Source organism: Leptosomus discolor, chromosome 16 (assembly GCF_034619465.1).
Source record: "Leptosomus discolor isolate bLepDis1 chromosome 16, bLepDis1.hap2, whole genome shotgun sequence".
Lineage (NCBI taxonomy): Eukaryota > Metazoa > Chordata > Aves > Leptosomiformes > Leptosomidae > Leptosomus > Leptosomus discolor.
The window spans coordinates 7,070,439-7,083,577 of record NC_141406.1 but is presented as its reverse complement, the minus strand read 5'-3'; the positions used below and the strand labels follow the sequence as shown (position 1 = coordinate 7,083,577).

The following is a 13,139-nucleotide window of genomic DNA, read 5'->3' as shown; positions in this document are numbered from 1 at the left end:
TATGCAGCTTTTATTTCTGCTTGGGGGAAGTGGCGAATGCTTGTGGCCTTTCGTTTTCGTTAAGAATTTAGAATTTTAATTAGATCAAGTGTTTTTAATAAACATTGGTTTTTCCTTGCTTTCATTACTGGAGATCGGCTGAAATTGGATGTTAGGCGTGTGTCAGGGAAACTGAGGTTGGAAATAGTTTTGAACTTGAGCTGTGTATGCAATATTTGAGCTCTCTTATGCTTTATTAATAAGAAATACATGAAAACAAGTACTTTAACTCATTTTAGGACTCATTCACTCCTGCTGTCTCTTGCTGTGAAGACTGGCACCTGTTTGTGGCATAACGATCATTTCCATGGCAACAAACTGTGTGATGGTGTTTGGGAAGCTTTGACTTTTGATGGAGAATAAATAAATAAAAGCAGATTCACCTACATGCAAGATAACCCTGTTTTCATGTGAAATGAAGAACTTGAGAGGAAAAAAGAATATGAGACAGGTTTCCTATATCCTGTTCTTTAATAGTTTCCTAACATGTATGTCTTTCAAAACTGGACCTACTGGAAGTCCCGGTGTGTGGGTTGGACTCCCTCCTCTGCAGCTGCACCATGTGCGGTTGCCCAGTCCTGCAGCCTTGTCTCAGGCACTGAGCTGCCTTTGTAGGCCGTGGCAGTCCTTTGTAGCAGATCATCACCTGGTTTTGCTGTTCTGGTGCTCCAAAGATTTCCTTTGACAAAATACTAAATCCCCCTCTCATCTTGCCATGCATTAAGACATGTCAGTCCGCTTCTCAGAAGTCTTTCGAGGTGTTGCCCTAATTATATTTCCTCCACATATTTTCTCATATACAAGTCTTGGTCCGTTTCCATCCCTTTTCATACATACATTGCACAAACAACATCCTTTGCAAGTAGTGGGAAGTTCCCTCATGACACGACGTGGGAGCGCTCAGGCACGAAGCTATTGCCAGCTGAGCCAAAGCACAGAGCTGCTCGAAAGGGTGTGAGCTGACATGCCAAGGTCACTTCTTCAACACAAGCTTGATAGGAGGCCATTCTGTGGCAGTAAATTTTGTAATGTTCATTAAGCATTTTGGTATAGAGTTCTCATCCTGGAAGAAGACTCCAGGCAGTGCGTGTATTTCAACTCCTATATGAAAATCACTATTTTTTTATTTACTGTTGACATATAAGACTGTATAAGTGCTGGTCTCAGTGGGGAGCAGATGCCAGCACAGGCAGCTGATGCATCATGAGTGAGTGATGCTGAAAACTAACCTTTTTCCGTATTATGGAAAGATGTGACCTGAAATACCATACTATTTCCCTGCGTACGAAGTAAGAGTCCGAGGACTTGGCAGCACTTCTAACGATGCATCATACGATGAAACAATGTACTGCAGCTTTTGCTGCCTTTAAAGTCTGTGCGGCAGTTTAGTCTGTCTTTTCCACTAAATTTATGTCAAGGTATAAATCTGAATCTTCAATCATACTAAACTGTTTCTTAGGGAACTGTTTCCATTTTTGTTTAAAGATGAACTGCTCATATGTTTTTGGGGTGGCTCAAGTCTGCCAGGAAGATAATTTAAAGGCCTGCCTTCAAATTATCAATGTTTCCAGCGATTGTATTTCTAAAGAAGCTTATTCTGGAACATAATCTTTGGGCTGTTGGACGACATGTGCACAGATGGATGCTGCTTTGTGTTAGTAAGTTGTTTAGGTTGAACAGATCTGTCCAGGATCATATGTTCATTTTGGCAACTCTGCTGTTCCCCTACTACTTCTTTGACAATTCTGTTCTTGTAAGAAGATAAATAAATGAATAAAGCTCTGCATTCACTTAGTCGTTTCAGAAGCTGCCGTTGCCTTTGCTGCCAGAAGTGTGCAGAAGTTGGGGTTTTTGGGTATTTTTCGAGAGTCCACTTAAGGATTCTCTGGTCTTGGAGGAAAGCAATGGTTTTCCATTGTCCAACTAAACATAACCTAACCTAGCCTCTTTTTTCCCTTCCCATCTTATTCCTACTAGCCCTCATTGCCCTTCTTGCTAATAAATTAGGGAGATGGTTACCTTTCTGGTGGCAAATGAGCCTGCCAGTTGGCTGAAAACAATTTGAGAAATGCCTTCCTGTAAATGAATGAGTCCAGCTGTCATAACGTGTACTCTCTGAACCAAGAATATGAATTTTGATTAGGCAGAAAAAGCCGACCGACTTAGTTTCACATGATTTTGTAATCACTCTTTGCCATAATGATTGAACTAGCAGGGTCGGCACTGCAGCTGGCAGATCTCCACTCATAGCTGTTATAAAGAGCTGTCTGGGTTTATAAAAACTTCCCTAATCTGTTCAGGTGCATGTTTTGAGAAGAGAACTGATTGTTTCTTTTAAAAGGCCTGTGCTGTGTGTGCTTTTAACGATCAATTTGGCAGTGAAGCTGTCTCTGACAGCTGATACAATCAAAGGGTTTGTTATTTTTTTCATGTATCTGAGATCCTCACTCAGGCTTGCAGTTTGCTGGGCTGGACTTTGTCTCCAGCAGGGTGCCCTAGTCAAGTGCTACCTGACCGTCCCAGCGGGCTGTGCTCATGGGGTGACCCTGGTCGTGGTATGCCCCATCATGCCGGCAGTGTGCCCAAATCACATACTGACCCCATGAAATGACTGGCATATGTGGGCCTGCCCTGTCATGTTACTGAAGGCTCGTTGTTATTTTGGGTGTTCTTGCAGCTTTCGTGTCTTAGGGAAGGCTGTGGGGAGGATGCAGCCTCATCATCCAGAAGTGTTTGTCAGCCCAATAGCTCTTCCCTCCCCATGTCAGAAAGCCTCTCTGGAGACAGGGCAGCAGGAGAATGCTCTAGGCATTCTTCTGATGAGGCGTGGGAGAGCAGGAGCTAGCTTAGTTTGCAGTGTCCTCTCTGTGGAGTTGGAGAACATTACCCCAACCTCAGCTGCCATCTTGGTTTCCTCTTCTGTGGAATTGCGACCTGGGGATTAAGTGGTCGAAGATCCCTCCTGGGACTCCCTTCATGACCCAAGTGCATCTCCAGAGAATCTGTGCCTCCGTTTCTCTTCATTATTGCTAGTTGGGCTCTGCTACACGTTTCCTGAAGTAAAAGAAAAATTACAGTTGTTTCAGAAAATGTAGCGAGCTTGATTGCCACAATGGTTTGCTGGCCTCACGACTTTCATCAGAGGTCCCTTCTGAATTGTCGCTCCTGATCAGCAGCAATGATCTTGGCCTCTTCGCTTTTCATGCAGACTCCTCTTTCAGATTGTGGTAAGACAGTTGTGCAACTTCTCGAGCTTATTCACCCTCGTTAGCACTGCACAGTGTCAAACTACAATGCTGTGAATAAACGTATCCCAGTTCTCAGGCTCTGTGAGCCTTGTTTTTGTGGGCTGTCTGTGACTTAAATTCCCAGAGTTCTGATGATTCAGACAACTTGCAATATATAATTATTAATAAATTATGTATGATTAAAATCCTAACACTGATATTACAGTTTTATTTCCGTGGTTAGATTCTGTTGTGATTAATTTTTTTAATGCTTCATTTTCTTTAGAAGCTAGATGCCAAATCACTTATAAAGCTGAATTTTGCTAAAAACAGTGAAGGTAAGTGCAGTAATTTTCTGTGCTTTTTTTTTTTTTCTTCTTAATGAGTGTTTTAATAAATCCTGGTTTGTCTTACTCATGGTAAAGTTACATAGTTTGTGTTCTCTGTCATAGTTTTTATTTTTTTTAGTAGAATAACCTCTTCTTGTGAGTGACATGTTTACCTTTAAAGTTCCATTTCTGTTTTGTTGTGGTTTTTTTTTTACACTGAGAAGCTGTAAATTATTCAGCAATTTCACTTCACTGTAGCTGCTACTGCAGTAAGGTACTGTTTACTTTAAGGAAACATTTCAGAAAAGTCTAGATTTCTATAATATGTTACCTTTATTTCTAACTTGTCTATGACAATATTTGCTGTTCACTTGATTTTGAGCAACTTTTTGTTTATAAAATGAAGTAGGCTTAAATAAACGTGGGATTTTGTGAATAGCGGCACACAAGACAGCAGCCTGAAGTTTTATTTCTGCAGAGTTAAAGATATAAAATCTGCCATCTACGAGAGGATGCTAGGAACGAAAGAGGAGAGTGAAGATGAATTAATCTATTACAAGGCAGATAATGATTTCTTTGAAATGAGAGTGGCAAGGATTAGGAGGGAATAAAATTCTGGAGTGTTTGTCTCCTAATGTTACCAAAGTCCATGGTCTACAAGGTTTTTCTCTAGCTTATGGTTTTCTTCTGCATTTTGTGTTCCATCTGTCTCAAGAGCAGGTTGTGATTATTTGCTCTTTTTTATGCAGCTGGAGTGAGGCCTCACATTTTACCAGCATGTTTCTGTTAGGCCATACCAAAAATCCCTTTCTAAACTTCTTCTTGAATTTCAGTCCCTTGTGGCAATGGCTTTCCTTCAGCTCTGGTGGCATTAACAGAAACAGTTCTCAGCTTTTACTTTGCATCTGCGTGCTGGAGGTCAGAGTGCCTTCTCTGGGTGATCCGTTAGCGGTAAATACTCGGTAGGTGCTTGCCTCCCTTGTCTTTGCAGGTGCTGTGAGCAGTCTCTGTTCTGGTCTCCCTGCTGGTTTTGATTTTCAGATGGTAATTAGGAAAAAAAGAACCAAATAGGCCAAACCTGTTTCAAAAATCTCACCCAACCCCCCAGGTCTAGCAAACTGATCAAGTATTAATAACATTCTTCTAATTGCTTTCTGCTGAGATCATCCAGACATTTTTCTTTTTCCTTGTACATTGCCTTCCATCAGTTTGCTTGTTGTTGACATGCTTAATATTTCTGCTGACCCTCCTGGGAAAATTCACAGCTTGATTAGAGCAGAAGCTGGGTTCCTTATTGAGTAACGTGTTCAGATTTAATGGCACTCTGCTTGCCACACTGGAATACAAAATGCTCTCCTCTCCTAAAAGCACAACAGCTGCTGTGAACTTTTTTGTAGGATACAAATTAAACTTTTGTTCCTGGGAACAACACTGAAAATAGAGCATTGGGCACGTTACAAGGTACAGGCTCATGCTGTCGGTAGAGCTTTGATTACAACAGTAACAATCGCATTGTGGTAATTCATAGGTATCAAACAAGTTGGACAAAGTTCTGTGTTGGGGGATTGTAGGCAGTAGATTTCAAAACTGCATTTTCATTGCTTGCTTTATAATGCTCGTTACTTTTTCTATTTGTCACTGAATAATCAAAGTATCGTTAAAACACCATTAAATACATACTGAAGTTACACTTTATATTAAAAATTAATAGATGTCCTTCACAGAGATAACAGAAATAAGCTATTTCAAAACAGTTGCAGGGACTCCATGCCGAATTTAAAATGTTTTCCCCTCTATCAGGTAAATACCACTGTCCAGTGCTGTTTACTGTATTCACCAATAACTCCCATATTGTGGCCATCAAGACAACTGGAAATGTGTTTGCCTATGAGGTAGGTTCTCTGTTGCATTTTGTTATTAATATTTTATACTTGATGCATATCATTCAAGATCACAAAATGCTTTAGAAAGATAAGTAAGTTTTATTCTTGTTTTTCAGCTAGGGAAGTTAAAGTACAAGGAGATTAACTGACTTCACAAATTGTTGTCCAACTTTTGCCTTCAAAATATGAACAACCCTAGAATATTATTTAAACTGCAGATTTCCTAAGTTAATCTGCATGCACTGACTCTTGTAGACCAAAATGAGTAGCTTTTATATGCCCCTCAGTTGAATTGACAAGTTTTCTGTTGTCTTCTTTCTGATAATCATCACCAAAACACAGTTTGCCTCGTTTCTATTTATATTGGTGAATCCAAGTGGAATTTTAGTTGTGACTTGTTTAATAATTCTTACTGAAAAAGCAAGGTTTATTTATTTTTCAGTAGCAAATAAATCCTTCAATTAATGGCTCCTTATCCAGTGTTGTAAAAAGTCTTAACACTGAAACATCTGCTTTTTGAAATCTATTTATGGGAAATTCCAGTAAGACTTTCAGATATTGAGAGAGGAACAAGCTGAAACCATTGCAATCAAGGAAAAGGCTGGATTCATCATGTTTTTGAAAAATTTTTCTGTTGTAGTTGAACTGTCTTCATCCCAGCTATGAGAACTGTCAAGATTAGGTTAAAATAGAAAGCATTTTCTGTTCCTTCTGGAAGGAAGCGTGATGCTTGGATTGCTGTGGTTAAAAGGCAAAAATGAGTTTAAGAGTAGTCTTTGGTAAATGCTTGTCAATATTGTAAAACTGTTGCTCAGTTTACTACAATTTATAGTACCGGGCTTCCTAAACAAGCTGTGCCAAGAGGGTCTATTTCTCATGTGATGTACGACTTGAAGCAACAGCATTTACTGCTTTGTTATAAGCATAGAATTAATTCACGGACTTCTGGAGGTACTAGAAAAATATTATCACTTTCATCTGAGGAGGACAGAGGACATTTGGGTGAATAAAACAGATTTAGTATTTTGCAGGTAGATCTCCATAGTCCTCTCTCTGTATGATGTGTTTGTTTGTAACGACAAAGTATTTATTCCACATTGATTCTCACTGTGAAGCAACAGGCTGCTGATTTGTTGAGCATCATTTAATTTTCTCCGGTGAAAAGAAATGTTGCTGCAGACTAGGTGCAGCAGTCAGCGTGGACAGACTGTGAGGGGCTAATGCAACTCTGCTGTTGCATGAGCTGACCTGGGACGTGTGTCTCCCCAAGGGGTGCTGACAGTGGGGGGGATACAGACCCCTTGTAAAGCTGCCTGCCTTACACCATCTGTAAAATACCTAACCTAGAAAACTGCAAGCAAGATTTTTTTTTTTTTTTGACAGTACTTTTATGATGAATTTGGTTAAAATTATGGAATGGAGGCTGCAAGGTTCTTTTTTAAAAAAAAACAAAACTTGAGTTTTGTAGGGATGAAAGACAAAAACTTCGAATATGTTAAAATACACAATGAAAATATTGCGGCTGCCAGTTGAGAATGAAGGGTGAAATTGTTTATCATTTTTAGTTTAAGATTTGGTTGGTATCACATATTTACTTGTAGTATTTACACATTAGAATCAGATTTTTAATATGTGTCTTTTGCCTGGCTGTTAGGCAGTTGAGCAGCTGAACATAAAACCAAAGAGCTACAAGGATCTTTTGACAGATGAGCCCTTCACTCGGCAAGACATTGTGACGTTGCAGGTAAACTTTTCTCTCTGTTACCTGTCTTACTGTACAGCTTTTTTGCAGAGGATAAAATGTTGCTATTTACACTGTCTGGTAGGAACTTAGAGTAATTTAACAGAGAGGCATTGTCTTTTGTGTGTGTCTTGGAGATGGGTAGAAGGGGAACTGCTGTATTTCCGTTGTTATCCAGATGAGTCACAAAGATGCCATATAACTTAGAACTTGACAAATCTCTAGAGCGATTATTGTGTGCCTTGTAGATAAGGAGACTGTTCCGTTTTGTAAATTGAAGGAGGAAAAAAAAAAGGTGCCCAGAAAAGTCAAGGATGCCATGTAAAAATGTGAATTTTGACAAATGTATTTGCGGTTGCTCACTATTGCACTGTATCGGACTAAATATATGATCTTGTGCATAATTGTAAGTTTTAGATATGAAAATGCAGGTAAGATTTTGGGTTTTTTCTTTTAAGCTGAAAAATTGCAGTGACACGTCTGATTTATGGTGAGACTTAACAGAAGTCCATTGGGAAAAGACTGGGTAGAGGGAAGGTAAAGATATGTCCGGAGTCATCTTCGGCTCTAGCCAGACTACAGTACATGGTCTATGTTATCAAAAGAAACGTGTTTTAGAGTGTAAAGTATATAAACTTCTACAAAGTCGACATGTTATATGAAGACTTACTTCATCTTACTCTTTTGAAGGTACCTAAAACTAGTCAAAAATTCAGAAAAGCATTTTTTATAGAATGTTTCTCTAAAAGTAGAGTAAGATAAACAGCAAATCACAGGATTTTCGTTAAGTGCTAGTTTAGAATTATTTTCTTCTGAATAGATACCAATGTTGGTCTTTTACTGATTTTAACAGAATTAAAACCTAAATTAAAACAGCATTGTCGATTTCAGAGTTTAAAAGATAGTTATTTACAGATTAAGTTTAGTATCGAAAGATCTAAAACTTTTGTTTAAAAGTAGGTCTTTTTAAGCTTGCATGATTTCAAAATAGGGGAAAGAGATTCAAGGATCCTTATTATTGCAGCCATGAGTTAGTATGCATCTCGTGAACAGTTAATTGCCACTAACCAAGACTAATACAGTTTAATTTGAATAGAAAAATATTTTTCATTTATGTCTAAATTTAAATGAAATTTATCCGTTTTTCCCTGCTCCCCAGTGCTGAACAGCATGTTTATAAATATTTTTCCTCTATTCCTTTGGGCTCGTGGCTGTTCAAGCTAATGCAACAAAGTAAAGTGGTTTTAATCCAATGGAAGCAAAAAACATAGCTTTTTCAGATTGAAAGCTCCCAACAGAATGTTATTTGAATGTAACTGCATGGTTGCTAATGGATTTGGAATGACAAAAAAAGACAACATGAGTGACTAAAAATGTTTCTGTGCATCAGTATGGAAAACCAAGTTATTTTGAACAAATAGTTGAAATGTGCTATCATTTAAAAATATTTTGATATGTATTGTAGGTTTGGAATTGAATGTATGTATAGAGTATGTTCCTGTTACATGCCTAGGTTTGATTTTTGATAAAAGCAAACAGATGCTATAGTCCCCTAAATCTCACAACGCAATAGCTAGCAATTTAGATGTTCCCTATGTGGATTTTTATCAATATTTTTCATCTTCATTCCGTTCTTGACATGTTGGGTTTCTATGTTGCTTGGAGGAATATGTGCATTAACAGAAACTAAGTAGATGATGATATTTGTCCAGTCACTGGTACAGTCATCCTGCCAGCTACATGGAGTCACAGCTATACATTGCCTGTACCTCTTTCATGGCTGTTTGGGATGATGTTTGTAATGCATGAGTAGATTTGTTCCTCTTGAGTAAACAACTCATTATGGATTGGTGCTAACTTCTGTAGTATATATTTTTGTGGTATCCTGTTCTCAAATAAGTTTAGAAATAGCAAAGATACACCCACCTTGGGACTGGACTGGAAGAGATTTTGACCATCTGAATGCTGTTAACCAACTAAAGCTTGACTCTTCACCCCTAATATTAGGTTTTAAAATATTTTTCTCAAAAAAGGATTTTCAACGAACAGGCTAAAATGGCTACGGGGTGTTGAATGAGAAGTAAGAGCCATTTAATGCACTGCACAACACCCACTGCAAACTTGCAAGTATACCTTGATTTCTCCTATTCAAATGCTGCCCTACCCTGACTTGCTTTGTTGAGGCCAGAATGCAACCTGAAGTGGTATGACTAGCCCAGTATTAAAATTGCTTATGTATATGTGATATAGGAATCTGTTGTTGTTTTCTCATAGTATTTTCTTCATGTAAATTGTTAAAAGACAGACCAGTGTCTCCTCTACAGGCTCTCTTGTTGACAACACTGCAGGCAGTGTGGTGGGTTCACACTGCCAAGCTCTACCACCTGCCTGTGGCTTTGTTTCTTAGCCAGAGTTCATGACTGCAATCTGTTGTGTTTCAGTTTGTGGCTCTAGAGCTCTATCCCAAATCCCACTTCTCTTAAAAACCTTTCAGTTCTGTCTTGAAATTTATCACTTTGTGGTTTTCCCATTCTCACGTGTAAATTGAGTACTGTGGTATCTGAGAGAGCTGGAGCTGACCCTGCTGTTTGGCAAAAAGGTAGATATAAAGGAAGTTGCTATAAAAAACGTTCTTTGCTTTGCAAATAACAGCTGAAAAGGACTGCCTGTAATAGCTGTGTTTATCAATAGAAAATCACATTTTCCTGAGGCTGACTCTGAATGTCCTGTGAAGCAGATGGGGTACCTGTGTTTGGTAGTGAAATACAACATGATGAATGGAAAATTTGAATGATGTATGTTTACAGATTATTTGTATGATCACATTTTTCCTTACTGATACATAAAGGGCAATCCTACAGCTGCTACGGATGTTCTTTTACCAGAATAGTAGCTGACCTCAAACTTGACCTCTCTCTCCGAATATATATAATTAAAAACAAAACCAAAAAAATTTGCTCTTTCCAGAAGAGAGAGAATTACCTAAAATTCTTTGTTCTATTCTCAGTGCTAAACATTATTCAAACACTAATCATAATCCATTGCTGTCATCTTTTTTGGTGAGCACCATCTCAGCTAGTCATTTTGATTTTAGTGATAGTTATTTGTGTCCTATTGCTGTTAAGTTTAGTTGTTAAAAATGACAAATTATTTTGGATCTGGAACTAAAAAAAGCAAAATCACAACTTTTGTTAATAACACTGTCTTAGATCCTCAGCATGCTTTTCTTTGTAAAGGAATCCACAGTGCTTCCTGCACTTACATATATAGAAATCGCTTTTTTCCCTGTTGAAATGCAAATGTTCTGGGGTAGAGCATGGCAGTTTTTCATCAACATATGGCGATATTATCCAGCCCCTCAGAGCAGGAGGTAAAGAATAATACCATATCCTGGTGTGCAAGATATGTTACCAAAACTGGAATGTAGTTATTCAGGCAAAAGATGTAATGGATTCTAGTTTAGTATCTTGCTGATGACAACAGAAATACACATGACATTATTTCATATGAAACCCTTCCTAGACACCAGCAGTCCTAGTATGACTGGATATTTTAGACTGTAGGTTTTTACCCTCAAGTTGAAATTTCCTTTTCTTAGCTGTGTGATCTTCCCACAAACTCTGACTTGAGCTTCACATCTTCTACAGTGCAGGTGTTACTTTTTTCTAAGTTTCTCTCTCCTTACAGTTTATCATTATTTCAGTTAATTTTTCTCTCAACTGTACTGGTTTATATCTCTTCTAAATGGAATATTGCTGTTGTATTTTGTCTGTGTTTCTCATAACTCTAAACCCACTACCGTAAAAGATAATCAGCTCAGCCTAACTTAGCATCTCTTGCAAATGTCATGAATGTGCTGCCAGCTGACAGACAGCTCAAGTACTTCACCGTGTATTGGTTATACTTAATGGGTAAGGTATGATGTAAGCACTTAAGAGATCTGTGGGGACAGGGTATCTGTAATAGGAAGGCTGGTATTTTTGAAGCTTGTTTGCAGTATTCTTGCCTCCCTTTTCTGCTTCCCATTTTGGTACATTGCTGTTCGGCATTTCGCTTTGCAATTGTTTTGAAGGTAGAATTCAGTATAGCTTTTTAGAGTTTTGACACAGTAAGATTGCATTATCCTACGATTCAGAACTAGGTGATTCTTTCAGTCCTATATTTTACAGGTTTTCAGCTAGTTTTCAATCTAAATGTTTAACCTAATTTGAAGTTATCTTCCAAGTAATTTTTTTTGGGGTATAATTAGGTGTTAGATCTCAAGGTCTGCTGTTCACCATTTAATCTTTGTGACAAAATCTGGTCAACAGTCTGGTAGAAATTATTATTGATTAGTGTTACTGTAAATTCCGTGTGTTTTTTCAATCATATATTTTGCAAATTATTCTTTGTGTAATGGTGTGGAACTTAACAGCAAGCACATAAATAAGTATCATCTGGGTTCCCTTGTGTAAGAGTGGGCAGACTGAAGCAAGCAGCTGCCCCAGCTCAAGATGCACAGAGAGGAACAGGGTCAGGTAGGGCTTTGCTGGACGTGGTGGTGGGCTTTGACAGTCCTGTGGACTTTTTCCCATCTCAAAAAGTGTAAGAGGGTCCTGATGACAGGAAAGTAAGAATTCTGCAAAACCCTGCATTCACATCCCATTTGATAGGAAGTGTTGAGAGGAACTAAGAACAATTTCCCCTTTAGCCCCCATCAGTTCTTCGTTCTCCACTGTGTCTCTGTTCACAAACCAGAAACCACAGCTCTGAAATTTGTGAAGATACAGCAGAAATTATTCCTGCTCTGGAAACTCTTAGAAGCTATTGCTGGGCTGTGTGCTGGCAGGGGAGGGGAGTTAGTGAGAAGTGTGGCTCTGCTTAACAGTGCTTGCAGGTAAAGCAGAGGCAGAGGTGATCTGTTCCTCTTCACCAGAAGAATTGCAGTAACCCCCCCCCCAACCCTGTTGTGCCAGTGGTAATAGGCACAGTCCTCTGATGGCAGCCTGCTGAGAGCCTTCCCTGATAGATGCACACTAACAAATGCATCTGCTTTGCACCACAGAAATGGAGGGGCATTCCTGGGAGAAATAAATAGACAAAAAAAGTCTGGGTAGAATGCAAACAGGTTTGCTGCTGTTAAAGGCAAAAAAAAAAGGCTCATACTGTTACATGCTTCCTTATGTCAATTTTATTGTTTCTGTATAACCTAATTAGCCATGGACAAGACAGTGTTCCTGACAAGCTGTTAAACATCATTGGCATTTGTGGCAGGAAGCATAACTAATGAGCTAAGTTGGAGATAGCTGAGCTGCACACTGTTAATTGATATTTCACTCCTCAGCTATTTCTCATTTACTCTTTGTGTGACAAAAGATCAGAGCAGATTTCCTCTCGGTTGTGGGTGAGGGCTCTTTGAGGGCAAATCCTGCACCAGTGCATGTGCAGAGTGTCTGGTAAAAGTGATGTGTTGAGACATGGTCAGTGTATGAAGGTAACAGTCCTGACGATAATTAGGGGTGCAGCATGGCTGACCAGATGGTAAGAGAGGAATCAGGCCTCAAACAAATCACACGGTCTAAAACCACACTGGTTTTAACCTGCCTTTTTTTTTTTTTTTTTTTTTGGGGGGGGGGGCCCGGAATATGTGTATGGTGCTTAAGATTAGTAGAGTTTAAGCTGTTGCCCTAAGTAGGTGAAACCAGAAATGATAAGGAAAAAAAAAGTGGAATAAAACTTGAGATTAATTGTTCTCAGAGCTCAGCTTTCAGGAAAGCATAAAATGTGAGATTTTTGATAGTCATGATAGTTAGCAACCCTTTGAAGTCTGTGTCCATGTCAGTAATTTGCTAAACTAAAGTTTATGGTTTGTAACCTTAATAAGGAAAATCCCGAGACTGCTACCCATGATAATTTGAATACATATTTTTGAACATGCTAA

The 13,139-nt window shown here is 38.7% G+C and overlaps 1 protein-coding gene across 1 annotated transcript in view; it reads left to right on the top strand.

Moving 5' to 3' along the window:
• Nucleotides 1–13,139, top strand: part of PPIL2 (peptidylprolyl isomerase like 2) — a 73,026-nt gene that overhangs the window by 12,291 nt on the left and 47,596 nt on the right. The window contains exons 6-8 of the mRNA XM_086474056.1: nucleotides 3,553–3,604; nucleotides 5,396–5,487; nucleotides 7,133–7,222. Of these exons, the coding sequence (XP_086330182.1) occupies nucleotides 3,553–3,604; nucleotides 5,396–5,487; nucleotides 7,133–7,222 (234 nt within the window). The remainder of the gene's footprint in view (nucleotides 1–3,552; nucleotides 3,605–5,395; nucleotides 5,488–7,132; nucleotides 7,223–13,139) is intronic.